At 41.0% G+C, this 18,633-nt stretch overlaps 1 protein-coding gene across 1 annotated transcript; it reads right to left on the reverse strand.

The window, feature by feature from the left end:
- Positions 1 to 2,984: 2,984 nt before the first annotated feature.
- On the reverse strand, positions 2,985 to 14,028 carry LOC136430635 (oxysterols receptor LXR-beta-like). The gene is made up of 9 exons (XM_066421410.1): positions 13,894 to 14,028; positions 10,841 to 11,040; positions 10,055 to 10,195; positions 7,878 to 8,665; positions 7,476 to 7,553; positions 5,985 to 6,131; positions 5,218 to 5,311; positions 4,327 to 4,440; positions 2,985 to 3,527 (listed from the first exon to the last, which is right to left on the reverse strand). The coding sequence occupies exons 2-9, from the start codon at positions 11,013 to 11,015 to the stop codon at positions 3,289 to 3,291; spliced, it is 1,776 nt and encodes a 591-aa protein (XP_066277507.1). The 5' UTR covers positions 11,016 to 11,040; positions 13,894 to 14,028; the 3' UTR covers positions 2,985 to 3,288.
- Positions 14,029 to 18,633: the final 4,605 nt, after the last annotated feature.

Consider the following 18,633-nt stretch of genomic DNA (forward strand, 5'->3'; position numbering starts at 1 on the left):
AGACAACAGCAATGTTTTTTAAACAATCCCATCCTACCACCATTGACTTCCAACAATTTTTCCCCTTCAAAAATACACTTGATTTCTTTGAATGAATGAAACTACACTATACATTATACAGAAGTACCACATCCTTATGACAGATGTTTTGAGGAGGTAGCAATTTGTTTAGATTTTGTACTTTCAGCTGTTCTCATGATTACCTATTATAAATCCATAGAGCCCCCTGGCTTTTTTTCATAAAAGTAAGATTCTTATGAAATAATGATAAGTATCATCATCATCCATTGAATATGTTACAAACATAGTCACCACAAAAAGTTTAAAAACCTGATAAACCATATCTTTATTATTACTTTGATCAAGTTCAAGTTTTTGAACTTTTTGTGTTGAGTGCAGTAGGCCCTCATCAGTGGAATTTTGGAGGAGTTAGTATACGAGGTTAAACCACAACACACTTGTAAACAAGTGTAGGGTCCCCCCTGGTGTGTGTATTACCTAATTTCCAAGCAGATCCAAACCGGGCGCGAAAATCGTATATGCTAGCCAGAGAAGGTCCAGTCAGCCCGGGCAGATTGGACCCTCTCTGGCCGACTGGACCTTCTCTGGCTAGCATATACGATTTTCGCGCCCGGTGTGGATCTGCTTGGAGATTACGTATTACCAGCCAAAAGAAACAAAAAAAACATCATGCCTCACTTAAATAAAGGATGACTGCCTTACCCATGTATTCCAACGTGGCACAAACAATGAAAAGCCTGTATAAGCTTAAAATGTTGGTAAATAAACAATAACAAACACCTGCCTGTAACCTCACAGAGGCCATACTGGCTGACTGAACCTGGCACAGCCAGACCTATATATACATTTGCATATTTGTATAATGTCAAGATTACATGTAATCTATACAAATCAAAATCAAATTTACCAGACAACTTCCAGGTTCAACTATTCACCATGGCAGACAATACCACAACTAAGTACACTTAATTCTCATGTAAATTTTTCTTGTCAATAGCTCAACCCTAACAGATAGAAAAGGTTTCATCAACTGTTTTCTCTTCTTCTTCTACAGTAGCTCTTTCTCTACAACTGTTTCAAAATCTGTTTGAGTTCAGTATTCCCCAAAGATAATAGGACATAGTCGAAAGTAACGAAGACCACCAATACCCACATGTTGTTGTCTTTCTTACATAAGGCAAAGATTTCTGAGTCTGTATATAATATCAATATAGTACATGACATTCACCTGACCAATAACTACATAATCTAGACGTCGTACACCTTTCAAATGGGAGAAGATTTTGACATGGCATTTTCCTGTCTAAAGCCACACCAATTTAATTTCTTGGATTTTCGAAAGAAGAAAATGCAGCGGGCTGCCAAAAATAAAATAGGCATCATGTTGTAGACTCAAATGGGGTCCCCCGAAAGTGCGAAATGGAACGAAATGGAACGAAATGGAACGAAATGGAACGAAATGGAACGAAATGGAACGAAATGGAACGAAATGGAACGAAATGGGACGAAATGGAACGAAATGGAACGAAATGGAACGAAATGGAACGAACTAAAACATATGTAACATTATGAAATGAAATACCAGTAGATAGCGAAATATAAGGAACGTTGTAACATTCACAGTAGACGGGAACAGGAAACAAATACATAATATAACGTGTTTTATTTCTTTAATCTGTTTGATAATAGTAAATACAACGTTTTACCGCGTTTGTGGGGCTAGATTCTTCCCTGAAAATGGGGGCGCCGCGTGCAAAGAGCTCGGCCGCTCTTCCTTGATTTTACCAACTATCTGCAAATGAACTGCAAAAAAAAACACAGGGAAAACAAATATCGAAGTAAGGACTAGATTATACAGAAGTTGGTGGTAACATTGCATCTCATAATTCACCAAGAGGGCATGAGGCAAGCGTAATTTCATTATTCATACAGCGTGTTTGGGTGTTGCAAATGGAGCCCCGCATGCAAATGAACCGCCACTGTTGTCAGCGCACTGTAACTGTGCACGTGGGCGTGCTACCGACAGGTTGAATCAAACTCCGACTTCTCAGTTTTATTTACATACGGTTTTAATCCATAACTAGTACGTAGCATATGTATATATGCGCAACAACGATTTTATATACACCCAATTGTTCGGCTGGTCGGCTGTCGGAGAATGGACCCCTCCGTTAATGATATGCAAATGCAGCTCTGCGCTGCGTCACCAATGTGACACTTCACACTCCATTCAATCACGGACGTGGACTGGGAACTACCTCTGGAGACATTTCTGCTTCCTTGTTCACGGCAAAACAAAGGGAGGGTGTGAACGAGCAGGAAATGTATTTCACGGTTCACACAACACGCAAACATGCTGTATGAATAATGAAATTACGCTTGCCTCATGCCCTCTTGGTGAATTATGAGATGCAATGTTACCACCAACTTCTGTATAATCTAGTCCTAACTTCGATACTCAGTTCCGTTAGCTTGTTTTCCCTGCTATTTCCAGCAGTTCATTTGCAGATAGTTGGTAAAATCAAGGAAGAACGACCGAGCTCTTTGCACGCGGCGCCCCCATTTTCAGGGAAGAATCTAGCCACAAAACGCGGCAAAAACGTTGTATTTAGTATTATCAAATAGATTCAAGAAATAAAACACGTTATATTATGTATTTTACTTCCTGTTCCGGTCTACTCTGAATGTTACAACGTTCCTTATATTTCGCTATCTACTGGTATTTCATTTCATAATGTTACATATGTTTTAGTTCGTTCCATTTCGTTCCATTTCGTTCCATTTCGTTCCATTTCGTTCCATTTCGTTCCATTTCGTTCCATTTCGTTCCATTTCGCACTTTCGGGGGACCGCTCAAATGCTCCCACAGGAGCTACACATTCACATCAGACTGGTCATCAATTCAGCTATCAACTTTTAGTACATAAATAATTGGAACCTTTCAACAACACAAAGACTAGAGGTTGAATGATACATAGCTTGAATTTAACTGTAAATCTTGAAATATTCAGTGTGTTCTTAAAATCACAGTTTTTGCCACAACCTCTCGAATGCGAACACCACAAATGATAATATTTTGTCAGTAGTACACTCAGTGTGCCTACTGTAAGCACATCCTTTCATTCCTTACTGTAAAATTAAGTCTCCTCAAAGTCAAATGAATCTACATCACATTTGATCTCTTTTTCCTAAAATGATAAAAAAATGAAGCAGGAGATGTCGAAAAACCAAGAAATTAAATAGCTGAGGCCTGATAGCAGTCTGAGGCTAGTCCTGGCTCCAGATCTCTGGTAAGACAGGTTGTTTCTTGAGAATGGCTTTACAGTCTGTATTCAAACACCTCTCCACCACAAGGCCGACCTGCCGAACTTCCGTCAGCTTGCCCATCAGCCGTGCGAACATCAGCGGTTGGTCGGGGTAAGCCACCTTACAGTAGGCCTGAAGACACTCCAGGTACTGAGCCTGTGACTTCTCCAGACCTGAAACGTTCACGATCTTTGGGCGATCTGAAAGATCCCAAAAAAGATACAAAGAATATTACTTACAATAAACCAGTGGGTGTAGCTAGGGTAGAGTGCACCACCCAGTGGATAGTGACCCTGCCTCTCCACCAAGAAGTCCTGAGTTCGAATCCTAGCTGTGTCGCTCACCCAACATGCACGCTACTGAAAAGTCCTCTGGACAGGATGTTAAGCCTTGTTCCACTGCTCAGTGTACTTGTCAAAAAGAGCTAGGGGAATTTCTCTGGTGTAATGAGCCTGTAAATACTGTACAAAGTGTCTGTCTCCTCTGTCACCATCAGTGGAAGATTAGCTCAACTGTTCATTGAGTTCATCTGAGCTAAACTGGTTCCAGATCACTTTCACTTTCATTCTAAAGCTACCAGAAATTTACTCAATCATCCTACTACTGTATTTTCAAAGGAGTAATGTCACATCCTTTAAAGTACATTGTAAAGTTCTCCAGTCAAAGCATAACACCCAAAATACCATAATGGTTAACAAGCAAGATAGAATTACTTGTATCACCAATCCCATCGTTACAGGCATGTATGTTAGCTTTCAACCACTCACCAATATATATATCCGAATTTGAAATTCGACAGTCTGAATCAATTGAATGCTTTACCCCTACGCAATATAATGAACTTTTTTCTTCGTAATGTATTTTACACACACATGCATGTTCCTACATGCACACACACACGAACACACAGTCACACATTTATCAAATCATGTCACACCTATCCATGTCCGAACATCATTTTTAATGAGTGGTTGACTTATAAGGGGACTCTTTACAAACCTGGTGACAGAACCACCACAGTCAGGAGGAGGTACATGGTGACTGGGTCCAAGTTCAACCTCCAGATGCCTTCAAACCACTTCTGAAATGTTGCCATGGATTCCTCTGTGTACACTGTAAGGAGAAGAGTTTGCATGTCACTCTGTCCAGAGTGTCTTTGTGTCCTCATCATTTCAGACAGGTCAGATCTTTCTGGCTAGTTGGGCCCTGGCTGTGCATGCTGAACAGCCAAACCAATAGATAAACAACCAATCTTTCTCTTGGGAAATTAACTTGATCAAGGAATGAAATAAATTCTGTAGTTCTTGATATGTTAACGTTAACTTAATTCTAGCAACTTTCACGGTCACTATAATAGTCAACCGCTAAAATTTCATCATCGCAGATATTTGATCGATAACATTTGAGACAGTGTTATTTGTTCCCATTGTTAAAATTAAATGCTGTGAACAACTCCCTTGCCTCCCAACCGCTCAAATTACCGACCACGACATTGTCCCTGATTGGGATATGTGCATTCCAGCCAGGAATCCATCCTATTCTAGCTCCAGTCCACTTCTCTGAACGCTGATTCAACACAGAATAGTCTGGTGCCGATCCACATTTAAACAATTGACTCTTACGTCATTAATCAGTTTTCTCAGAAGCAGTGATGTGGGGGTCGAGCTTCCGAATGCCTGTTTGAATCCTGTTACGGAGGGCCAATCAGAAGTCTTGCTTACATTCTAGGCAAATATTTAAGTGCCAATCGATCCTTTATCAATGGATGCCAGACGATCTAAAAAGAAGCGACCGGAGAAGCAACATGGAGCTAGAATGGTATGGATACCAGAGTAGATGTGTACTAGTATGTTTGGCACTGTCTATTGAACAATGTAAGGTTTCACTTACTGGTAGCTAGTAGCCCGTGTAGGTCTTGAAGCCCCAAACCAGACTCTTTGAAGATCAGGCACACCTTTATCAAAAAGTACTCGAAAATGGACCCCTAGAACAATAGACGAATACATGTTATTCCAATATGAACATACTTCAATTTTTTCCCTCCAGAAATAGTTCTTACTGTGCAATAAGTTTTTTAGTCTGTATTTCTTTGTTTCAAAATCTACCATTTTACTTTTTCCAGTTGCACTTCTAGAATACATATCAATTATTGGTTTCAAATGCGTGGCCAAACTAATTTGATAGTTGTTACTGAATGAACACTTGCGTTTTACTGCAAGAAACAACTTGAAGGAATGGACCGGTCATCCAGCCAACCAGATGGCCAGACTTGCAGAAGAACGCCAGCAGTGGAGAACCTTTACTGAAAGCTGACTAAGCTATGGGAGAGAGCGAGTGAGTGAGATTAGCCCTGTGTTTGGGTTAGCCTTGAGCACATTACAGATCCACTAACCTTTTCATTAGCCTCACCCAGGGCTACAGGGAAGCCTCATTAGGTGCAGTGCTTACAGTGGGCCAAGGCAGCTCTCCTGAAGCCCTGTGAGAGGCTGGTGACCAGGTTAGAGAGCTGTCAGGGCTGACAGCTTGTTGGTAGAATATTGCAATGCAGAGGAATCTAGGTTCCATGATCATAAGATCCAAACTATGATTTGTATGATTCCAAATGCCAACAACAAACTTTGTAACCTGCAACCATCAGAAAAAATAAACACACATGCCTTCACAACAGCAACCTGGTCTTCAATGGCAAGGTTCTTGAACCCTCGTAGTGTTTTGATGAAGGTGATGACCTTCCCCACACCATCGTTCATATGCCGTACTTGGACCATCCGTTTTTCCTCCATTGTCTTGGAAGTCTGGGTTTCCTGCATTGGCAAAAAATCCATTAGACTGAACGCATGGAAAACAAAATACTGTGGGTTAGGGGTGGGTACCAGTACAGAAAATAAAGGTCCAGGTCTTGAGGACTAGGTCCGGACCTGATCATTGTCATCATCATCATCATCCGTCGACCTCTGCAGCAGAGGACGGGGCGAGCCCTTGTACAACCGAGGCCCACATCAGTCTGTCTGATCATTGTAGTACAGAAGTACTATATCATGTTTAGGCGAGTGAGACACCAGTACAGGTCACTGTGAGTGCTACAAATTATGTTCAAATTATAGATTGGAATGATACAGTTATTTCAATGCACAAGCAACTACTAATATGTAGAAAGGAAATGGTGCAAAAAACATTAGAAAAAACGACACCCCCTACATAAAATTACCTTGTCTTTGGCGTCTATTAAATTTCCTTTTCTGGTCACATGTTAGAGTGGATTTGATAACACTTGCCACAATCACCGCCACGCACACGCATTAAAATAACGTGGTCAGATGGCAGCCGTTGTAGCATTCTTTTTCTTATGTTGGTTTTCTACTACCGGTAAAAAGACACCAGATTTCTAGTGTTTTGTAAAGCTTTATATCATTTGTGTATGACAACTGTGTGACTGCTTGGTACAGGTCGTATATTTTACGGCACGAGCCATTGCTACACAGTGACCCTCTATTCAGCGCCATCACTATTACTGTTCACTTTCTAACCGGTCCAAATACTGGTCCACTGGTTATTTTCAGGACCGTTTTTTTCAGACCAGTCCAGCAAGCAAGAAATAACGGTTTTGTACTCGTCTGGTACACTGTATACAATACCCACCCCTACTGAGGGTGTATTATGGTTTTGCCCACCATTCTGCATTTGATGAGGGGTTTCATATCTGACAGAACAAAAAAATATCATGGAAATCCGTTGTTCCTTTGTTCAGCTATTCTCCTTAGAAGATTTTCACAAAAATGCCCCTGCAGTTCCAGAGGAAGCTGCTAGAGGGCCCAAACCTACACTACTTCTTTATTACATCACAAGCTATCTGCCACCCAAAAATCAAGACCACAGCACGTCCAGGTCAAAAGATACAAAAATTACAAGTTCTGCTGCAGTACCAAGGTCACATACCAGGAAGCCCAAAATCGACCGTGAATTTCGGCTTCACAACACCCGCCCACATTCCAAATATCATTGTAATCCATCAAGAGGCTCTTGAGTTATGCTGACTGGAGTGGTGCGGAAACACAAACAGACAGACAAACAGACACACCCAAAACTATATCTCCATTCTTCATGGAGATAAAAAATCTAGTTACACCCCTGGTAGGTGTCATACAAACCTGCCAGATTCTCAGCATGTTCAGCCGTCCTTCTTCCACAGTTTTTTCCTTGTATGCCAGAAGTTCTGAAATGATTGCCTGAAAACACATTTGTTATTGTTGATAAAGCACACCATGACAATTTCTAGAGGTGTTGAAGTGTGTTAATTCTAGGATATTCCCTTAAAAGACAGAATATTTCAACTTTGATTCATGTCACTTAAGCTCAATGGCATTGGCTTGAAATTTGGGATATATAAATGGGAGACCACCCAAACACATTCTTTGCATCCTGATCGAAGTGTCTGTCGACAATGACTACCATCAGGATCTCTATGTATGCAATAGGCTCTGTACCTGAGGTGAGAAAAACCCACATCAACAACACGAACATCAAGTCTAGAAAAGCAAATACACATGTACCAGATTTTGTGAGGTAAGGTGCTGTATAAAAGCAGGCCCTCTGTCCTGTCTTGTCACAGAGGCAGCTTTATCACCGTCATCTTTAACTGCTGTACTACAACATGCCACATCCTTTGTTACCGAGTGTGACTCAGTCCCCTGTAGAGATGGTGTCTTGCAAGTTAGTGATTTGGTCAAGAACAATAGGTTGGCTGTGTCAGTTGATGGTCTACCGGATACAGGTGGCAACGTAAGTCCTTCAGAGGACGTGGAGGACTTGGAAGCAGCGTCATCAATGCAAGAAGGAGACGTACACAAGGATGGACTGCAGCCAGCCGTACTGTCCTTACCAGGTGGTATGTCTGTTATGTTGTCTTTGATTGGTTGAGACAGGATCTCTGGGTCGTGGGCTAACACAGATAGGAACGACATCATGTCTCTGCCGGCCTTGGCCACGAAGGCCTGAAAGGCTTGTTTGGTCACGGGTGGGCCTGTAGGCGAACTGGAGGACGTGACCTCTCTGGCAGGCGGAGATATTTTCTCTGTCTTTATCTCCTGCTCTGTGCAAGAAGGTACAGCCACTGATGATGACACATCCTGGAGCTGGGGACAGCTGGGGGTGGAGTCAGCACTAACTGGTAACCTTGGCAATGGCTGTTCAGCACTCTGATTGGTTGGTGACACTTCTGGCTGGTCTTGCTTGTCAGATGCTTTGGTAGTACTAGTACTAGCAGGGGTCTTTGCTGAAGGCTTTTCTTGAATTTTCCTCCACATCGCCTTTGATCTGCGCTGGGCCTGGGAAAGCAAACCTGTAAAATAAAGAATCACATGTATATGAATGGTACTGCACTTCTCTCCTTGGCTTCAAACAGCAAAATGTGTTCCATCAGTCTTTTATGACACTCTTTCAGGAGACACAACTTTCAACTAGCATATAGCAAATATGTAACTCCAATAATACGGACAGAGAGACCAAAAACATTATACCTCCCATGAATTTAGTACAGTAGAATCCGCTTAACTGCACCACCCATTTGTCAGCGTTTTTGGTGCAATTATCCGGCTGGTGCAATTATGCGAAATGCCCATCTGGACCGCACCACCATAGGCGAGGGGGTGTATTGTTAGTCAGAAACACTAGCACAAAGAAAACAGACGAAATTATTCAGTTATTAACTTTATTTATTGATCCTTTGCTGAAAATCAAGAAATGACTACGAACCTGTTTTGATTTTGCATTTTTTTCATTTTTCCATGCGATCTACCGCATTACAACACACGTAATATTATACAGGGGAGGCATTCTGAAACATCGTCATGCCACTCATGGGATAACAGTTTCTGTGTTACATTACGTAGAGTGCAGTTGTCGATTTACGTAAATCATGTACCACCATGAAAGTACGAATTGAAACTAAAACTTGGTTAGTGACAGGTGACCCGCCCGGGCCCTCCCATACGATTCCTATCAACGTAACTGTCAATGAAGACCGCCTTCTTTTGTTACTCAAAACAGTTTTAAACATATTGGCGGTATTGCGCTTTTACACCGGCAGGTATCGGCTCATTTGTACCGCGTTTGCCGATTTTAGCGCACCTTTTCAGTTAACTTGTCGAGGATTTTTGAAAAAATTGGTGCAGTTATCCGGCATTGGTGACCATGCGCGGTGCAGATATGCGGAGTCACTAACAATGCAGTGAATGGGAACCGGTTTTGGATATTGGGATTCGGTGCAATTAAATGGAAGGTGCGTTTATCCGAGGTGCAATTAAGTGGCTTCGTCTGTAGCTTCTTCCATTGACCCCATGACCTGGAATGTCTGTCAAGCAAGGTTGATGAATGGCTAACTCTGAACTCTTACTTCTCGTCACTCCCCACAAGTCTGACCCTTTGACCTTCACTTCCTTTTACTCTGTGGGGAGACCTGCCTATGTATAGCAAATGGAAACGACTGCAGAAACACGGACATAAATACATACAAACAAACATACACATGTACATACATGCATACAAACAGACTTGTCTCACATCCGTGAATAGTTTCATTAGGTTGGTAAGTCACTGAATAAAAGTATTCTTTTTTACACAACCAGGTGACTTATTGACAGATGGTCATGGAAATGTCGGTTGAATAAATCACTTGGTTGTGTAAAAAAAAGTATTTTTATTCATACAGACACACTGATAAGGGTCTTACAGTCAGGCCTCATGCCAGCAGCCTTACAGGACCTGAGGCGACACTCGGGACATCTCCTCCTGGTGTACAGGTCCATACTGCACTGGTTCCCCCATCTGCACACCTTCACATGACCACGGGTCACACTTCGACGGAAAAAACCTGGGGAAAGGGGGAATGGAGTATAAAAATACCTCAGTTGAGAAGATCTAATGTGCATTTGTAGTGGCAAAAGTAATGTAAGGCCACACGAATCAGATACAGTAGGTGTTCTGTAGTTTTTACTTTCTTTAAGACTAATACTGCAATATATTGTTCTGACAACTAATGTAAAAAAAATTGTTTATTGAGATTTACCACAATTGTGAGAGGATTGACATAACAGAACAGAAGAAAATCCCCATTTCAAGATATCAACCCATAGACCAGACTGTAAGGTTTAAACCACTCACACCGGGATGGAACACTACTCTTTTCGATAAGTGCTACGGGTTCTCAAGCTCAAGGTGTGGGTCTTCTCAAACACAACACCTCCATGCCAGCTTTACATCCCATCCAAGAGGATGCCCCTGAAACCTAAGCAGGGACTCATTTTCAGTGAGTGTCCAGTGAGGAAATAGGTGTATAGTTGGGCCTGCAACTTAGTGCAAGGGATCTGAACCCAGAACTTTTAGACTCAAAGTCAAAAGCCCTAACCACAAGACCACCTTGCCACCTACAAGTTTTTGTGCAGTGGTTGTCAGACATTCTCAAGCTGTCGGAAAAAGTATTGCATGTCGGCACTGTTTTGCTTTGGACTCCACTCACCCTTGCAGCCCTCGCAGCTGAAGACTCCGTAGTGGAACCCTGATGCTTTCTCTCCGCAAACCAAACAGTCGCTACTGGTCATGGCGGACATGGCGGACGTCACGACCTCTTGTGTGGGCCCTGCATCGTCGTCATCCTCCTCAAAAACTGCGGTGATGGTCACCCTCTTACTCATGGTGGCACATGAACAACTGTGACTTCTGCAAGAAACATAGAATTTCTATGTTTAACAAGAAGTTGAGTGGCATACAATCCGTCATCTAATCAGCAAGCGTTCATCTGACATTAGACCTTTAACCTCCTACCTGCTGCGTAAACTCTCGACCAAATTTGGTGACTAAGCAGGGAGTCAGGGTTAAACTTAAAGGTGTGATCTAACATGCAATCAAGTCACTATATCAAAAAAGTGTATTCTGGGCTTCAGAGTACAATTTTCTACAATTTCAAGTCAAACTTAATCAACTTAATGGCTGCCACAACAATATTTGTTCAAAACTACATATGCACCCAGTATTTGGAGCCCTGAAAAGTCTATCACATAGCCCCCTGTCTGATCAGGAAAGGTACCGGGTTAAACATACAAGCTGAAGCATGACCGTCTGACATGTCGGCTTCACAGGTGCCTCATTTTCCCACGACTTGAGCCAAATGCAGATTACAAAGGGTCAGACTGCCCCACCTTCCGAAACTCTCAGACACTTGCAGAAACAAATACATGTACATGACAAAGGCTACATAAGGGCTTTTCTACTGTAGAGAAGTGTGAAGGACATTACTAATTTTAGCAATGATGTTAACACAACTCTCAAGGAATAACAAGACCGTCTTGAAACTATTGAAATCAAAGACGAGGCAACATAGTCATGGGTCAAAGTGCAAAGGTCAGGGAATGCTAAAATTGGTTGGAAGACCTTTTTGCAATGAAAGATATGTATACAATGACGACTGGCAGTTACATACTCATAACATTCGATAATTGTACCGTATGTAGGAAGTACTGATTCTAATCTTAATATCTGTGAAACAGACAGGTGAAAAGAACAATGGTTGTTGTAACAGGTGGTTCTATAGGTGAGTCAGGTAACATCTCATACTTACCTGTCAGACAGGGATAATGGATAATGACTTATTGGACTGAATATCTGAACACATACACTCAGTGAAAATCTACCATGTTGAAATCATTTAGTCTTGTGGTACAGAAAACCCTTTTTTTCTTGAGAGGATAAATACAAGATGGTGTACTGTTGCGGTTGGTTAATGTCTAAAGAATTACTAAGATCATGAGTGTCTAACCCTTCGTAAAAAAAAACACTTGCCACAACACATTATGTTCTTATGGACTGATATATAGGTCAAGCTTCTTTCTAGGGGACATTGTAGGCACCGGCCGCAACAACAAAACACTTTGAACACATGACCAACACTTGAAAAAACACTCTAGCAAATAGAGTGGGAGTGCAGTATGTTTGGGGAATGCATGAAGGGTCCAGACAATGATTCACACTAAATTCAGGATGAGCCCGCTCTTCTTTACACAAACATCTCGAGAGGCGATCCTCCCTCGGCGACATAACTCCCTAAGCCCGCATCAGAGAACCTTGGCCTGTGTAAAAAATTGAGTATCAGTGCTCCCCAAAAAATAAGTGCCGCCGCTCCAAGAAGTCTACAAAGGAGACCACCTACTAATCAAAATTCACTAGTTTTCCTACATATTATGGGAAATTAGAATAGCTCGTCAATACCTCACAGCAATGGACAAGCAGGCACCTGGCGTATTGAACACTAAAACTGTTCAAATGGTTTTGACGTGTTTTAAAATCATTACCGGTAAACATACTACAGGTACTCTGTTGTATGTGTGCGTGTGTGTGGGAACCTCAGAGGCTCCTATAGTTTTGTCGGGACCGTAGTGCCCTATCAGACGCTGATCGACCATAAGCTACAATTCGCTGACCAATACTTAACAAACACGATCAACAGTTACGGTTCATCAATCATTGGTTACAAAAATGCTGATTGTGCTCTATATGATGTTTGCATGTTTTACATAAATTGAATCTAGTGTTCACCAAGTTTGAAAATGTTTCTACATTTCCCTCCCTCTCTTACAGTTTGATCCTGTTTGATACTGGATCTTCAAATTGCCCTGAAAACATCTAATCTTAAACATTTCAGAATGAGACTAATTGTCTTGGTAAAATGTTTCAATAAAAAGAAAATTATTAATAGAATTCTGAACACAATTTGGAGAGGGGAGTGTCTTTGTCAATTAATCTTCAATAAAAGACTTTATATAGTCTATAATGTCCTTGATTAATCCCTGCACCATTCCCCAGTGGAATGCCCTGCCTAGCGCGGTTGTGACGGCTCCCACACTTGAGTTGTTTGTGCCAGGATGGAGGCCTGCCCACCCTAACTCAGCACATCATCCCCCCACTTTGCCCCTGATGGGGTCACATGGGGTAACCCATGATGATGATGAAACCTGTCCAACTCACTCACTCACTGTTCCACATCATTACAGACACCATGCATCTTTCATTGTTGTTTTTTAACTTCGTGGACTGACTTAACACACATTTCCTCTAATTTCTTCCCCAAGTACGATGCCATAAACCTCCATAATAATATATAGATAACAATAAAGTATCTAAAACGCAAACATACCAGCTTTAGTCGTCCCTGGCTTTTTCAGTAGTTTGTTCAGACTGTTCAAAACACTGACCCTCCCCACCCACAACTTGTGACAGACGTTTGTAACCCCCTAAAACACGCTACAACCTGCGGTGTCCCTGTACTTATATACGTTTTCTTACCACCTAATGCTGATTCACGCTTCTTACATCTTACATCGAAACGAGCAAATATTGACAAAAGTGCATTCACCGCCTTTTCATACAGGCTGTGTGTTTAGGTTTACCAACCCAAAAAATCGACGCCATTATTCAAATTGGCAAAATCCAGCCAAACACTTCTCTCCGACACCTTTTGAGCAGATACTTGCTAAATTTGAGGTTAGAATATCTGTAAAAAGAATGAAATGAACCTACTTCGACTGAGCCAGAGGATACTTTCTTCTTTGGAATTTTCCTCCCGTGGCACCGCAAGGTCAATGCCCTGTGCTGGAGTTTGTCTGACCCCTGATGGTCAGCTGATGCGTGACATCATCACGTCGTCAGGAGAACGGGAGGGAAAGGTCAATGACCGGTCTAATCTCCAAGCAGATGTTGGGGGAAAAGCAAGATAACACGGACCAACTTGCTTCGTTTTTGCTGCAAACAAACCTTGTTGGAGAATGTTACGATTTTCGCCAAGGGAATCTGCTTGAAAATTTCCATGGAATACTGGCGGAGAAAGAAAATCTTCAAGGCAATCCCTGTTTTCGAGCAGAAAGGCCATTTTCTATGTATTAAAAGTCATAATGATTTAATACATACATGTAGATATAACGTCGACATGGAAAACACGTTTTGAGTTTCCAGTAAAGAATCTTATCAAGCTTGTCTTTATTATCTCCATGAAAAATGGAGATATAGTTTTGGGTGCATAATCAATGCAAAAGCGCCATAAAGTGGTAAATGATTGGACTATCAATATTACGACATGTGTAAATCAATTAAAGGTGTACATGACCAAGTATAGATTACGTGGAAGACATTTGCATAATCAAAATAGTTCATGGAGATATATCTCCGAACTATTACTTTATTTGGGATCCACAAATCTTAATGCTTTTTCCTTATCAAGCCCCAGCAAGAAAATTTTAAGGATGCATCGAATTGATTGTCGGCCATTGTCCGACAGTAACCGGGCAAGTACAAGATTTAGACGTACAGAGCCACCCAGCACTGAAAAATGGGGCGGATAGGGTTAATGAAGTGTGTGATGTTGACATACCAGTCGAAAATCTTCTTAACTCAGTGTTACGTAATCTCCAAGCAGATCTCCACAGCAGCAAAATCGTATCAGCCAGCCAATTTCTTCAGCCAGTCCCTGGTTTGGAGGCTATAAAAACTCCTTTTGCTAATTGGATACGGTCTTGGCGATCGCTAAATCTGTTTGGAGATTAAGTGTTACGCACAATGCAGATACAACATGTATCACGGTATACGCCCGGCCCGGTACGATATTCAAAAACTACATATTCCCAGGATATAGTTTTATAATGAATGAAGACCTTTATTGCACATTTCTGCCACACTTGGCTAAGTACAGGTCACAACAAAATATAATACAAGACAGTACAGTTAGCGGATACAAAAGAATATGACTATCATTAAATAAATTCTACTTCTCCTCGCTTTTCGGTTATAGTAGATATAAAAGAACAGACGTGTTTTTCAATGGGAGGTTTGTCTAGTCGCATTAGAAATATGAATTTTTGAACAGTACTTAAATGTGTGAAGTAGGGAAATAGGTTTTCTACAAGTTTATACAGTTCATTTCTTTCTTTGGTATATAATACACATTCTACCACAAAATGACATTCGTCTTCTACTCTATTCAAAGTACAATGTTTACATAATCGTTGTTCTAGAGGAGTGCGGGTATGTCTTCCCGTTTCAATATGTAGTTTGTGGCAGCTGATTCTTAGTCTTGTGACTGCATTCCTGACCCTCATATTTGAATTACTTAGATATTTTTCTTCATTATAAGTAGTTTTGAATAATCTATATGATCTTAACTTATTTTTGGAAGCCCCACCTTTGTTGTCGTTATGTATTTCTTTCAGAAACGTTTGGAAGTAAATGTCTTTTATCCGTTGGCCAATGGAACTAACAATTTGTAACGTATTTGAATTATATGAAATTGGTAGGTGCCATAAGAAAGCAAACCCGCTCTCCTCTAAAGACTTACGTATTCCTGTCGCCCAACATTTCACACCAGATTTGTCTAGATCTAACTGACAGCAGAAAGCATCTGCTTGAAAACTGTCGGCTGACACATTCTGGCGAAGTCTAAGGAAATATTTGACGGCATTTAGCGAAGCATCCACTTGTATTGGGTATCTTCCTAATTCCGCCCTTGCAGCTAGGCTGCAAGCAGACCTAGGTACACGTAATGATTGTTTGCAGAATTTTAAATGAACTGATTCAATTGGACAGGAATTTGAACTTTTGAATGAACCCCATATGAGGCTAAAACTAACAAATCAAGAGTATGAAACTTGATAAGAAAACACTACTAAAATCGTTACGATTACGATACTGGCGGGGAAAGAAAATCTTTAATGAATAGATAAAACTCCCGGTTTTTGAGCAGAAGGCCATGGCAGAATGGTTTATTACATAGATATAACGTCGACATGGAAAAAACTTTTTGAGTTTCCAATTTAACAAATCTGATCAAGCTTGTATAGATCCTCCCATTTGATAATGTTACGTTAGACGTAACAGTTATACCGTGTATCATATGATGTATGGTCTTTATTTTCTTATTTCTTTTTTTCCTTATCAAGTCCCAGCAAGAAAATTTTAGGGATGTATCGAATTGCTTGTCGGCCATTGCCCGACAGTAACCGGGCAAATACAAGATTTAGATCTGGTCATGTACAGAGTCACCCAGCACTGAACAATGGTGTGAACAATTCAATGGGGTTAATGAAGTGTGTGACATTGACATACCGGTCGAACATCATTTTAACTGTGTTATGCACAATACAGATATATACTTATCAAACGCCAAGTACTACAAAAACTACGTATCCCCAATATGTATAGTTTTATAATTATGAGACTAAAACTTCCATTACCAACCAAGAGTCTGAAGAAAACACTACTACATTGTAATATAAAATCTTAAAACAGACACTTCTTGTAAGGCTGCCTTTGTGGTTTTGTTCCATGTATTATTCTGATGTTGAGTTGTGCACATGTGAGATAAATAACGGGAATAATGGTGCCTGAAGTCACATGGCATTCGTAGAAACGTCACTAATTACTTTTGAAGTTTGATGACCGCTAATGACCGGACAGATGTCACCCTACAGACTCATCCTGTTTATTTATGAACGTGGCTGTGGAAATTTCCAATAACTGGGGCCAGCGGAGTTCATGGGTTTAATGAACTTTGTATAAGTTCATGGGTTTAATGAACTGTGTAATCGTGATCTTATCATACTTACAAATTTAGATTTGCTGACGTACAGAGCCACCCAACGTTTATGTTATATATGGTCTCTATTGTCAAAAGTTAGCAATCTTCTGCATTTGTATCATATCTATATATAGCCGGTATAACCACAATTCCGAGCGTAACACACCAGCTTCACACGTACGCGGCGCAGCAGTAGCTGGTTAAATATATTACACTGAACGACCTGTCACACCTAACTTTTACACATCGGGGCGACTGTAAGCGTTGATTAATGCTATCTAGCGAGGATGCTCCTATAGTACTTGGTAGCAACGGGTTCCACTCTGAAGTTACGACAGTTCTAGGGAAAAACGAATTTAGTTTGAACACCTTTAGGCACTTAAAGGCATGTGTGCCACAACTATTTTTTTTCTGAGTTGGTACTAGATACTTACTAGTCGGTACATCCACCAGTCTATTGGTCATTTTGTATCATGCATAGTCTGGACATTTTTCTTCTGTCTTCGATCGCGAGTGGCGTCCACTGTAGATCAGTTTTCATTTGGATGACACTAGCACCCCTGACGTAGTTATACAGAATCTGGAAGCTTGGTTCTGTACCCTTTCCAGTTTATCTATGTCTGTTGTAGCATATTCCAGGATTGGTTTCACTGGTGACGTGTTGGTAATGGACATGCCCACAGATTACGTTTGATCACTCCCAAATTCCCAATGTATGTTTAGCCATAGTTATTAACATGGTCACCCCACTTTACAGTTGTTAATGTAACGCCCAAACTAAAGAGGGATGGGTTTTGTGGTTGCTAAAGCCTGACCACAGGACAGGTAGGTGGTTACATTTGGGATTCGTTTCTTCATGATGTGCATAATGTAGCATTTTTCGGGATTAAAGTGCATGAGCCATTTGCTTTGCACTTTCTCGAGGTTCTTCGGATCTTTTTGAAGACGTTGTGAATCATACTGTTTAGAAAACACTATATATAACAGGCAGTAATCGGCAGAAAATCTCACATTTGAATCACGGCTGATCTGGCAAGTCGCTATGTACAAGAGGAAGAGCAATGGTCCAAGGGCGGTTCCTTGTGAAATTCCAGACGCTACGTATACTCTAACTGGAGCTGAGGCCTTTATTCCCTGTTGGTCAGGAATTCAGTGTAGTGTCTTGAATTCCATAGTATCCCAGTCTTAAAGATGGTTCTGCTATGTGGGACTTTGTCGAAAGCTTTAATAAAATCGAGTATTGCCAATTCCACCTTGACTTGACTTGACTTGACCTATCTTTTATTGTTCAATGCGCCAGCTATGTCATTAATTGTTAATATTAGCTGTGTGTGTTTCTGTGGATCACTTGGCTCTGGATCTATGTTGGTAGTCCGTCAGTATATTGTGACCTTCCAAGTGCTTCGTGATATGGCTATGATATGTTTTCGAGTAGTTTGCAGGTTACATAGGTCAGTAAAACAGGTCCGTAGTTACTGGGGACTGCTCTATCTCCCTATCTTTTTTTTTTGTTACCATCTTGTATCTTTTTTGTCCTCTCGCATTATGTTTGAAGTCTGCAGATGATTTCATTCTTACTTACATTACCTAAACCAGTTTTTTATACAGTTGAGTGCTTGGTACGGGTGCACCTCTTGCGGTCTACAAGCGCCTCGTAGCGACAAAGAGATGAAATGCAGGTGGTATAGCTGAAG

Source organism: Branchiostoma lanceolatum, chromosome 3 (assembly GCF_035083965.1).
Source record: "Branchiostoma lanceolatum isolate klBraLanc5 chromosome 3, klBraLanc5.hap2, whole genome shotgun sequence".
Lineage (NCBI taxonomy): Eukaryota > Metazoa > Chordata > Leptocardii > Amphioxiformes > Branchiostomatidae > Branchiostoma > Branchiostoma lanceolatum.

Bases quoted from the DNA above. Each gene is read 5' to 3' on its own strand.
- LOC136430635 (XM_066421410.1), bottom strand. From the start codon at position 11,015: ATGAGTAAGAGGGTGACCATCACCGCAGTTTTTGAGGAGGATGACGAC. The intron at 7,554-7,877 runs GTACATGTGTAT...ATGTGTTTTCAG, and splicing joins ACCTTACCTCACAAAATCTG to GCAATCATTTCAGAACTTCT. The intron at 6,132-7,475 runs GTTTGTATGACA...TTGCCAATGCAG, and splicing joins ACATGCTGAGAATCTGGCAG to GAAACCCAGACTTCCAAGAC.